The following is a 13,364-nucleotide window of genomic DNA, read 5'->3' on the forward strand; positions in this document are numbered from 1 at the left end:
GCTGATGGAGAAAATGAAAATACAGTTATGTGTGGGTGGGGTAGGCTTCTCTGAAGAGAAGTGTTTTCAGGGATCGTCTAAAAGCTAATAAAGTAGGAGATAGGCGGACAGATTGGGGTAGGGCATTCCATAGGATTGGAGAGGCTTTGGAAAAGTCCTGGAGGCGAGTATGGGAGGAGGTGATGAGGGAGCTAGAGAGCAGGAGGTCTTGAGAGGAACGAAGAGAACGAGTAGGTTGGTATTTAGAGACTAAGCTAGTGATGTAGCTGGGGGCAGAGTTGTGGATGGCTTTGTATGTAGTTGTTAGTATTTTGAATTTAATTATTTGGCTAAGCGGAAGCCAGTGGAGGGATTGACAGAGAGGAGTAGCAGACACAGAGCGATTGGTAAGGTGGATGAGTCTGGCAGCGGCATTCATGATGGATTGAAGAGTGATAGACTATGTAGAGGTAAGCCAATAAGAAGGGAGTTGCAGTAGTCGAGGCAGGAGATGACCAACGAGTGAATTAAGAGCTTTGTTGTGTCATTGGTTAGAAAGGGGCGTATTGTGGAGATGTTGCGGAGGTTGAGGTGGCAGGATTTAGACAGTGATTGGATGTGTTGCTTGAAGGAGAGTTCAGAATCCAGGACTACACCTAGAACCTTGGCGTGAGGGGATGGGCTTATGGCTGTGCCATCAATTTTGACAGTGAGATCAGGGGAAGGGGCATATGGGGGAGGAAAAATTATAAGTTCGGTTTTGGATAGATTGAGTTTGAGGAAGTGATGTGACATCCAGACTGATATATCTGATAGTAAATTAGTGATACGTGAGGAGACAGAGGGCATGAGCTGAGGGGTAGAGAAATAGATTTGGGTGTCGTCAGCATAGAGATGGTATTGGAAGCCATGGGAGGCTATCAGTTGACCCAGGGAGGAGTTATAGATTGAAAATAGAAGTGGTCCAAGAACAGAACCTTGGGGGACCCCAACAGAGAAAGGAAGAGGAGAGGAGGAAGTAGAGTTGTAAGAAACGCTGAAGGTGCGGTTGGATAAGTAGGAGGAGGACCATCGTAGAGTACAGTCACGGAGACCAAAGGTGTGGAGTTTTTTGAGGAGGAGGGGGTGGTCAACCATATCAAAGGCAGCAGAGAGGTCCAGGAGGAGGAGTACAGAATAATGTCGATTGGTTTTGTCCGTTAGTAGATCGTTTGTTAGTTTTAGGAGAGCAGTTTCTGTGGAGTCTTGAGGACGAAATCCAGACTGAAGGGGATCAAGAAGACTATTATCAGCGACGTGGGCACTCAGTCATATGGGAATAGCCACCTTTGAAATGCATGGGGTTTGGAATGTTGAGAGTTTTGAAGCTGTGCGCTATAAAATACTCAATATACGAGCAAAAAAGTGCAGGGTAACAGGACAATCTCGTAGATCATAGGGTGGAGGTCACAATAGGGTGCTCTGGCTACGGTGTTCTCCAGATGACACTCAGGCAGTAGAATTTCAATAGAAAATGCCACAACCTTGTAGATCATAGGGTGGAGGTCACAATAGGGTGCTCTGGCTACGGTGTTCTCCAGATGATACTCAGGCAGTAGAATTTCAATAGGAAATGCCACAACCTTGTAGATCATAGGGTGGAGGTCACAATAGGGTGCTCTGGCTATGGTGTTCTCCATATGATACTCAGGCAGTAGAATTTCAATAGGAAATGCCACAACCTCGTAGATCATAGGGTGGAGGTCACAATAGGGTGCTCTGGCTACGGTGTTCTCCAGATGATACTCAGGCAGTAGAATTTCAATAGGAAATGCCACAACCTCGTAGATCATAGGGTGGAGGTCACAATAGGGTGCTCTGGCTACGGTGTTCTTCAGAAGACACTCAGGCAGTAGAATTTCAGTAGGAAATGCCGCAACCTCGTAGATCATAGGGTGGAGGTCACAATAGGGTGCTCTGGCTACAGTGTTCTCCAGATGTTACTCAGGCAGTAGAATTTCAATAGGAAATGCCACAACCTCGTAGATCATAGGGCGGAGGTCAAAATAGGGTGCTCTGGCTATGGTGTTCTCTAGATGACACTCAGGCAGTAGAATTTCAATAGGAAATGATACAACCTTGTAGATCATAGGGTGGAGGTCACAATAGGGTGCTCTGGCTACGGCGTCCTCCAGATGACACTCAGGCAGTAGATTCTGAATAGGAAATGCCAGCAACTCCAAATCCATATGAAAACATATTTGTTGCCACATGTTAAAATAGTACAAGGGGCTTTGAAATGCATGAGATTTTGAATGTTGAGAGTTTTGAATCTGTGCTACAAAATACTCAGGTGTAAATGGAGCCTAAGAATTCAGATGTTCTAAAATGTAACTAGTCATTGAATGGGGTCCTGTATCATGAATGCCTAATACAGGGAGCTGCATTAGACAAAACGGTCATGTTATCTCACTGTGGATATAATCCTGAAGAGCAGACGTTGTGTACATCCCTCCCATGACAGCATCTGAGCATTTTTTTATTTTTTTTGCTAATACAGTTACAATCCACTAGGGCTGTGGGGTGTGATAACATATAACACAGTGAAATGCATGTGTGACAATCCTCAGACAGAAGTAGTGCAATTTATATGTCAAAGGAGTATGAAAATTGCAGTTATTATTTGGGGCTTTTTACTACAAACTCACCTACATAACATACTACAGACCTTGCAGATATAAGTGGAACTTCAAAGCAGATAATATTAGACATGTGCAGTTAGTTTTAGTTCTGAATGAAAATTCTGATTAATTTTAGTTTTTCGGATAATAGAACCGAATTTAAATTAATCTGAAATAACGAGAAAAAAAATTCGGCCGAAATTCGAATTAGAATCGTCTTCGAATAGTTTTTAATACTTTTTGAATTCGAATAGTTTTCAAATTCAAATAGTTTATAAATTCAAATTTGAATAATTTTGGATTTCCAAAGAGGATAAAATAGAATAGAAAATAAAGGAATAGATTACAAAATAATAATAATAGACTAGAAAAGAATATAACTGAAAATAAAAGAATATAATATAATAGAGCAAAACGGAACAAAATAGAATAGAAAAGAAAAGAATATAATATAATAGAGCAAAACGGAACAAAATAGAATAGAATAACACAGAAATAATATAACCATCTTATGAAATTCTAATTTCAAATAGAATAAATTAGAATTTGAATAAAAGAATAGAATAGAAAAGAATAGAAAAATATAATAGAATATAATAGAATAGACTATACTAGAATAGAAAAGAATAGAATTAAAAAAAACAATAAAACAGAATAGAAAAAAATAGAATAGAAAGAATATAGCCATTTCCCAAAATTCAAATAGAATCAATTTGAATTTGAATAGAAAAGAATAGATTTGAATAGAATACAAAATAACAGAATAGTATAGAAAAAAACATAATAGAATAGAATTTAAAAAATATAACCATCTTACGGAATTTTAATTTCGAATAGAATAAATTAGAATAGAATAGAAAGGAATAGAATAGAAAATAAAATGATAGAATAGAATAGAATAAACAAATAAAAAATGAGTATAATTTAAAAAAACAATGGAATAGAATAGATTAGAATAGAAAGAATATAACCATTTCCCCAAATTCAAATAAAATCAATTCAAATTTGAATAGAATAGAAACGAATAGATTAGAATAGGAAGATGGTTATATTCATTCTATTCTATTGTTTTTTTTCTATACTGTTGTGTTATTTTCTATTCTAATCGACTCTATTCTTTTCTATTCTATTCAAATTCAGATTGATTCTATTTGAATTTTGGAAAATGGTTATATTATTTCTATTCTATTCTATTTTTTTATTTAGTTCTATTATTTTCTATTCTATTCAAATTTCAGAAGAGGGTAATAATCTCTTTTATTTTATTCTTTTTTATTCTATTCCTTTCTATTCTATTTAATTCCATTCTATCCCGTTCTTTTATTTTCTTATCTATTTTGTTCTGTTTTATTCTATTATATTATATTATTTTATTTTCTGTTATATTATTTTCTATTCTATTCTATTTTTTTCTATTATATTCCTTTATTTTCTATTCTATTTTATTCTCTTTGGAAATTGGAAAACTATTCGAAAGCGAAAACTTTTCAAATTCAAAAAAATGTTTGCATTTGAAAACTATTCGAAACATTTTTGCATCATAAAATTCGAAAAAAATTTGAATCGATTCAAAAACGAATAAACGAAACGAATTTCGAAATCAAATTAAACGGATGAAACAAATTTAACTAAACAAATTTATGTATATAACAAATCGGAACTAAACAAATTTTTTCATTCTGTGCATGTCTAGAAAATATGTTTTCTCCAAATATATTTTCCAAGTTTGACTTACTGCTGTCCTTCCAAGTAGATGTAATAAATATAAACCTTGTACTATGTGACATACTGTTCCTGAGTTTTATAACACTCTTATCAACTAAAGTCTATGTTTTTTTTTAACCTATGATACACCCAAGAAGGTTGAAACACCAAAGCAGGGCTAATGCTGGCATAGACTCAGTGTAAGGTATACCCACCTAAGGGCCAGTCTATTCATTGAAATTGAGAATACAATGCACTTAAATGTAATCTTTGATAATAGTGTGGCTCTTCCAGTGTTCTCCTTCTGGTCTTCTGCTGTCTTTGCTAAATAAATAAATCATTTAGATACTGTCTCTAATTTGACATGTGTTCTGGGTTCCCGGGGTATAACCCTTGTCTCCCTGGGGTTCAATGCCTGTACTCCTCTCCCAGTGTGTAGCATCTAAAAGCAAGGTAAAATAGGACCTCTATGATCTATATTCAGATACAGTGCTGTTTGTATCATGTGTAGCTGTGGACTGCATTCTCCGAGAATTCTGGCCAATCAGATGCTATATATATAAAATACATCAACAATTGCCAGATATAAAACATGTCTTGGTGTTATTTCACAGGAGCTCCCCATCTTTTACATTAGGAAATTGAATTTCTTTGTAGCCACTGACTATATATACACTAATGGATGGTCATTAGAAGAATAAATTACACTTTTTCTACAATAGGGGAACATAAGGTCCGGGTCATAGTCATGGAATAACAACAGCTCCCAGCATGCCATGCCAGGCTTGATGCCAGTTGATGGCTTCCATGACAAGCTAGAACTCCTAAATAGTCTTAAAGTCATCATTGTTCTGTATATACTGTATATAACCTGATGCCTCAAGTATTGCCCAATCATTCATAATATCATTCATAATATTTTAGCATTCATTATACTCACTTGAGTGTCTGTGGTCTCATTTTGTTCCCATGTTTTATGTCAGCAAGGGCGCTTTCAATATCAGCATGGACCATATCAGCCTATGAAAAAAGATACAGTATATACAAGTCATATAATCATTTTGACCCTACAACCTAACAGGATTGATAGCATGCAGCCATATTCAGTAACAAGTTCTCATTATTAAAGTAGAACTAAAGGCAAAACTTTTTTTTTCCATTTTCGATAGAATAAAGGAAGGTTATAACCTCTGTCCATTTTTTCCTTTGTGTACCTTTGAGGAAACTCCCCTTCACTTCCTGTCCCATAACCAACACAGGAAGTTAGGGGAAATGCCTGGTTGTCACCAGAATTAGTGTCCCCATTGGATGATTGCCCCTGTTCACAACCTGAAATTTGGGATTTTCATTCAAACTGACTCACTGGAAAAAATAGTAAACAGGACAAATAGAGGGTGAATCTCCCTAAAGGGGCACAGATAGCAATCAAAACCTGAGCCACTATCCAAAACTAAAAAAAAAAACGCTTTTAGTTCTACTTTAGGTATTAACTATTAACTCTTTGATCGGAACCTATAGAAACCAAACAAAATATACTATGAAGTACTCAGGCCAGTACAAGATGAATCCTTATAGCTTTCCAAAGGCTTCTTCATTTAGGAATTAGCATTTGAAGGAAACCTGTACTAAGGGAATATAGGGGCTGCTATTGCAGACCTCGCTCAGAACATGCTAGTTACTAATTGATCCAAAGTCATTGAGTCAGAGAGAGCGTGGGCCAACTGAACAGAAAGATATTCAGAATTCATGCATGTTTGTTTTAGGTCAGTGAGTTAGAAAGTACTAAAACTACTCGATTAACGTAATAGTCAAGCAACTAGCATTTGCAGAAGTTATTGCCCTTAGTCTGACATTTACCCTGTACACCTAATGCAGTCTTTTTCAGGCTGTGGAAATATCCCAGAGCATCTCCTTAGCTGAAAACTGATATTGTTGCTACTACATCTTGTGTTTTCTTTACTAGTTTACCTGTTTCAGCACATGCTTGCTGGAAAAACACCCAATGAGATACTGATCGTATGTTGACAGCTCTCCTGCTTGTCCTGTTTTAGGCATGCTTTATGTTAGTATTGTCACAGTTCAAACTGACAGGTGTTAGGTGAGAATAAGGGGGAGGCTTAAAATTTGGCTCTGGGGCCCCATGATCTGTAGTTACTACCCTGCCAACATGCGCCACTGACTGTGAGTTCCGCTCTGATTATTGTCTGAATAGTGAAGCAAAATTGATGCTGATACTCAGAACTGACAATAAAATGATTTATATACACACACATTCGTGCTAATCAGTTGTAACATTATAACCACCCAACATAACCCGTTGAGGCACGGACTCCACTACACCTCTGAAGGCATGCTGTGGTATCTGACAAAATGCTGCCAGTAGCAGATGTTTTACGTTTAGTTCTGTAAGTTGCAAAGTGGGGCCTTCTTCAAACAAAGATGCTCGACTGGATTGAGAACTGGAGAACTTGAAGGCCAGTTCAACACCTCAAACTGGTCGTTATGTTCCTCAAACCATTCTTGAATTTATCAGACCAGGCCACCTTCTTGCATTGCTCCATTGTCCAGTTCTGATGCTGAAATGCCTATCGTAGGCACTTTTAATTGTGGACATTAGTCAGCATGGGCACCCTGACCGATCTTCCTCACAATAGCCTCATACGCAACACACTGCAATGCACTGTGTGTTCTGACACCTTTCTGTCCAAACCAACTTGACCTTTTTGTCAGCAATTTGGGGCACTGTCGCTCATTCTATTGGTATAAAAAGAGTGAGATACTGCATCTGCTTGTGTTGCCAATAAAGCCCCATTCATGAGGGTTGTTCTATCTCTATCTCTCCTATTTGGATTGGAGTACACTGGCCAGCCCTCGCTCCCCATGTGCAGCAATAAGCTTTGGCCACCTATGATTCTGTTGCCCGTTCAACAGTTTTCCTTCCTTGGACGACTTTTGGGTAGTTCCTGGCCACTGCAGATTTGGATCATCCCACAAGAGATGCAGTTTTGGAGATCTTATCATTTATCCATTATGATTTAGTCCTTGTGAAGATCACTCAAGTCCTTACATTTGCCCATTGTTTCTGCTTTCAGCACATCAACTTCAGGAACAATACGTTCACTTGCTGCCTAATATATCCTATCCACCTAAGATAATCAACGTTAGGCTTCATTCACACAGTGGTAATAAAAAACGCATCTATAAGTGTCTTTCTGAATACAGCTGCATTGTTTTCAATAGAGCCATTCAAACAGGAGCATAAACATGAGCTACTTTCAGATCTATAATACAGAATCCAAAAATCTGCGTCTAAGAACATGTATTTTACACACTTACGCATATAAACACATGTATACGCGTTCCTAAGCACGTAAATCAAGTATAGACAGAGGGGAAAAATAAATTATAATAAAAACAAATTACGGTATGTACCTATTCACATCTTTACATGTTTAAATCTATACACAAGTATTTTACTGATCATTACGCAGGAACTTTTTTCCTAGAAAACATGTGTAATAACATCAGTAACATTAACGTGTGATTGAGACCTTATTCACTTCACCTGTAGTAGTATACCTACACAAATTGTTTTAGGAAGGGGTGAAGAAATGGTGTAAATTAAGAATGCTTTCAGAAATAAAAGTGTTAAGTTTATTTTTTTATCAATTAACAAAATGGAAAGTAAATGAACAGAAGAAAAATCCAAATCAAATCAATATTTGCTGTGACTACCCTTTGCCTTCAAAACAGCATTAATTCTTCTAGGCAGGGGCGTAACTATAGGGGGAGCAGCAGTCGCGACCGCAACTGGGCCCTATGATGCAGGGGGCCCATGCAGCCCCCCCTCTACATATGGCCGGCAGCAGCATAGAAAGCTAGGGGTACCAGTGCACCATGCACACAGGTGGCTGGAGGTGGAGGGTGACTAGCAGAGCTCCATGCTCGACTATCGCACTGGCTGCTCTTTAGTTTTGCATTCCCTGCATGACCTGTGTCCTCGGCCGGCTCCTCAGAGTACCCCTCTCCTGCTCCATGCATTGCCACTCAGTCCGATGTCTGTTCTCCCCAGCCAGAGTCCCGCCCCTCTGAGTCCGGCCCACACTGCACTGCATACTTCTCCCGGGTAAACAAACTTTAAGCACACAGATGCAGTGCAGCCCTATGAGAGACGGCTCCCCGGAGGATACTGCAGGTTTGTCTGCCAGCCCCCCTCCTCCCCCGTCATACACAGATGATGAAAGGTCTTTCTGGGAGATATGCTGATCATATGCTGATCACCCGTCCAGCACAGTGGATGGAGCCCAGGCCAACATGGATGAGTGCGCAGCCTGCAGCTTGGTCATGGTGAGAGGACCCCATCCCCCACACACTGTTACATACCCCCTCCATCTCCCCCTGGGGACAGGGACCCCTTCTCACGTGGGGACAGGGAACCCCACCTCCCCTGGGGACAGGGACCCCTTCTCACCTGGGGGCAGTAACTTCATCTGCCCTGGAGAAAAGGACCTCATCTCTTCTGGGGAGGGGGACCCTATCCTGCCTAGGGACAGTCCCCCAATGGGGCACCTAAAAATAAAAGAAATAATAAAAAAATACTGATACCAGTGGTGGAACTACAGGGCTCACAAAGGTCATACCTGTGACCACGCCCTGGAGTTCCACCGCCGGACTCGGAGGGAAGGGCCCTGGCTGGGGTTCAGGGGGGCCCTTCATGGTTTCTTGCATCGGGGCCCTGAAGGTTCTAGTTACGCCACTGCTTCTAGGTACACTTGCACACAGTTTTTGAAGGAACTTGGCAGGAAGGTTGTTCCATACACCATGGAGAACTAACCACAGATCTTCTGTGAATGGAGGCTGCCTCAAAATCTTCTGTCTCTTCATGTAGTCCTAGACAGACTTGATGTTGAGATCAGAGCTCTGTGAGGGCCAAACCATCACCTTCAGGACTCCTTGTTCTTCTTTACACTGAAAGTAGTCCTTAATGGCATTGGCTGCATGTTTGGGGTCATTGGCCTCCTGCAGAATAAATTTGGGGGCAATCATACACCTCCCTGATGGTATGACAGGGATAAGTAACTGCCTGTATTTTTCAGCGGTGAGGACATCATTGACCCTGACTAAATTTGCAGAAATGCAGTCCCAAACTTGCAAGGAACCTCCATTCTTCACTGTTGCCTGCAAACAGTCATTATTGTACCTCTCTTCAGCCCTTTGGAGAACAAACTGTCTCCTGCTACAGCCAAATATTTAAAATTTTGACTCATCAGTCCAGGGCATCTGCTGCTATTTTTCTGCACCCCCAGTTCCTAAGTTTTTTGTATAGTTGAGTTACTTGGCCTTGTTTCCATGTGAGAGGTATGGTTTTATGGCCATATTTCTTCCATGAAGACCACTTTTGGCCAGATTTCTTTCATATTAATATGCTTCTTATTCTCATATGACAGCAATGCAATTCTAAAACTCAACAATGTAAATGTAGTGGTACCCCCATAGGGGCTGCTGTGTTTGTTCATTACCTTTTGTCAGATGGCCACGCTCACAATCCTCCATGCAAGTACATGACACCAAACAGTCCGAACTCTGGATTTTATAATGCTTTTTTCTGGGTATAAGTCAGTGAGCTAGGCAATAGAGAATATGAGATGCCCCATCTGACCCCAGTTTCAGGTAAAAAGTGTACTAATCGGTAGCCGTAGCATTTGCTATTTAAATCCCTTTTTTTTTTCCTGGTTCCAATTTCTATCTCAAGCTTGCACTTCCAATATGGACAGATAAGCATCACTCTGAATAATGCTGTGGATGTTGACCCAGAAGTCACAGGCCACACTGCCTTTTTCCATGACTTGTATTGTCAAACTTCCCTCAGTCCTAGAAAAGTGCTGGATACTGTGGTCCTTGGATACACAGTATGAAGTTACGGGTTAATCCTACTGGGTTGCACTCCCTTTGCTGTCTCCCAATCCACAGTCCATGTTCTACTTACAGAAAGTCCCAGTTTTCTCCTTCCACTTAGTTCCTACTTCTACCTCCTCCTCCACGCTGTCCGGTACATCCCTGCATGAGACGCCCTGTATTCCTCCAGCACTACATGATGACTTCTCCTCCAGGGGCCAGACATCGGCCTCCCTGGACTCGCCTCCGGCTATCTGGCTCCAGGATCTCTGAACTCCCAGGCCTTCAAGCCTCCCCCCAGAGGCTCCAGGATCTCTGAACTCCTGGGCCTCCAGTCCTGAACCTCGGGACCTCAAACTTCTCTCCACATAGCATGTGACATCCCCTTTTTATGAGAGATCTCTCACTGATCAAGGATATTAACCATTGGTCAATTCTCTCACATGGGTTTCCTGCCACACAGGTCTCAGATCATCCTCTCCTTCCAGCATAATCTACCATGAAGCAGAGGAGGTATCCCTGGGCCCAAGTGTAGGTGGCCATACCCCCTTCTACTCTGACACTCCCTTCCCCAAATAAACAACCAACCCTATTAAAGAGTAAGACCCTGCCTAAATTTACCTGTCTCTATATCCTACACTGGCAAAAAAACACCACTAAGCACCTACCTAAAAGTAGAGGGCGCTACATAAATAAACATTTTTATCATATCTCAGGAAAGCTATCATGAGTGAATGTAAGGCTGTGGTTGCTAATCTTTATTTCAAAATACTAATTGTCTGCGCTTTCAGGTTGGCCCTCGGACTCCAATACAGTCTGTGCCACTTACCAGGATCAAGTATGCAGATCAAAGAATCTAACTTTTCTCTGGCTTCAATAGCTGCATGCTTGTTTTTTGTCAGAAACTCAAAAAGTATTAAAATCATAAAAATCAGCATGACAGCCATGAAGCTATCATTTTCAGAACTAGGTAAGTAATGGCTGCCCTGCAATTCTTTTGTGACAGTTTTTTAAATTGTATTTGAATCCAACAGTATATCTGTACTGCCATAAAGAACCAGAAGATGGTGCCAAAAGTCTGTGCAGACTTCATGGATCAGTAAACACAACTTCAAAAATCGCTCTTAACCTCAAATACTTGTAACCTAAGAAAAAAAGGAAGACTACCTAACAATATAATTATTCATTTATATTAATTATGTAGATGACTTTGACAGATTAATGTTATTCATGTTTTTATATAAATAATGGTTTTCTTTCTTCTTGTTCTTGAACACTTCACTTTGGGGAACATTTATAATGTGGCAAAGGTCATTAGTCCACATTTACTGCAGACAATTTAGTTTATAAAGCACTTTTACTGGTCAGATTTGGCTCTACAATCCCCACTGTCAAGTGACATTTTCTAACTTTTGCAAACATTATTATTATTATATACGATTTATATAGCGCCAATAGTTTATGCAGCGCTTTACAATGTATAGGGGGATAACACAATCACAGTACAGTTCAATACAAAAGGTACAGGAGGGCCCTGATCATAAAGCTTACATTCTAAAGGGAGGGGGTGGTGGTACAAAAGGTAATAGCTGCTGAAAATAATTTAATGGGGGTGGCTCGGCACAGTTGTTAGGTGGGTGTGGGATAGGCTTCCCTGAATAAATGAGTTTTCGGGGATCTCCTAAAGGTGGACAGGGTAGGGGCTGATCGGATATACCGGGGCAGGGAGTTCCAGAGGATGGGAGAGGCATACAGGGAGTTCCAGAGGATGGGAGATGGCATACAGCATCAAATTCCATACAAAAATATGTTTTAAAAATTATTTTAATGTTTTTCCAAATATGACATTATAGCCAATTAATTCAAATAGATATTACACTCTCACCAGCATACTCCATGCCCCCTTTTTATGGAGATACCAGCCTGTTTGCTTTGTGTACAAGGTTGATAGAGTTGATCATCACTATGAACAGCACTGCATGTGCACTCAACACACATTCCTTGCACATTTGTTTTAGTACAATATTACTATTGTGTGAATAGTTCTAGCAAATCCTGGCTGCAGAATATGCCTGGAGTCATTAGATTGTTATCTAGTTATATCACATGGAAATTTTACAACCTGTTACAAAATCTCAGTGCTTGGAGGCTCACCCTTTACTTTTCTAATTTAAAACAGAAGGGAGTGTTTACTTATGTCTCTATTGCTTCTGCTTGTTTGTCAAGTCACTAGCTCTAGTGTGGCGGAAATGTCGTGTCACCTGTTATTGTTGGAAACACATCTGCGCTTTCAATGGCCATTCTAAGGGCCCAACGACTCTTAGGACTTTAAATGATAATTGTGATATTCATTTAGCCTTTTGCTGCCAATGGCTTCATTGGGAACCTATGAATTTAGGGGTAACTAGGGCCTAATGCATGCAGCAGTTTGCAATCTGTTACCTCTCTGCCTCTTATCTTGCTAAAAGTAAACCTGTTCTTACTGTATGTACCTAAACACAAGTTCACACAGACAGTTTATAGCAGGCACCCCATCAGTGCCGGATTAAACTCTGTGGAACTACCTACACAGTAAAAACCTTGGGGCCCCCATCACAGGCTTCTGGAGGCTTCTCGCACTCCAGTAGGATAACATTGAACCAAGTAATGTGTACATTGGCAGCTAGATGGAGATGACCTTTACCACTGTACATTACACATACGTTGGTTGCACCTACATTTTTTACAAACTGACAGCTGAAATAAGATACGCTTTTAAGACACAACAGTTTAGGAAAGCTTTACTGTCATTTATTAACCTCCCTGGCGGTATGATTATAGATTTTAGGTGCTGAAAGCGGTACAATACATATAATAAAATAAATAACTATAAATAATTATAACAAATAATAATAAGAAAAATTATTCAATAATGTAATCAAATCAAAAACATTGAAATATGCTGAGTTGCAGAATTGCCGCTGTCATTACTTTTAGTGTTTGATGAAGAATTTCCCCACAAATTACTATCGCTCAATTCTGCGAGTGATTCTAATTTATTATCGCTGTTTTATAACTGGTCTATAACCACTTTTGATGTAAACGGACACTTTTTGGTTGCTATGGACAATCTCCAGTTTCCAGGCA

At 39.8% G+C, this 13,364-nt stretch overlaps 1 protein-coding gene across 4 annotated transcripts in view; it reads right to left on the minus strand.

The window, feature by feature from the left end:
• EPS8L2 (EPS8 signaling adaptor L2) overlaps positions 1 to 13,364 on the minus strand; it is a 272,423-nt gene that overhangs the window by 47,427 nt on the left and 211,632 nt on the right. For all 4 annotated transcript variants that reach the window (XM_077458781.1, XM_077458788.1, XM_077458772.1 and 1 more), the window contains one exon: positions 5,284 to 5,363. In XM_077458781.1, coding sequence (XP_077314907.1) covers positions 5,284 to 5,363 — 80 coding nt within the window. The remainder of the gene's footprint in view (positions 1 to 5,283; positions 5,364 to 13,364) is intronic.

Source organism: Lithobates pipiens, unplaced genomic scaffold (assembly GCF_037356315.1).
Source record: "Lithobates pipiens isolate NorthernLeopardFrog02 unplaced genomic scaffold, aLitPip1_a1.2 Scaffold_10, whole genome shotgun sequence".
Taxonomy (NCBI): domain Eukaryota; kingdom Metazoa; phylum Chordata; class Amphibia; order Anura; family Ranidae; genus Lithobates; species Lithobates pipiens.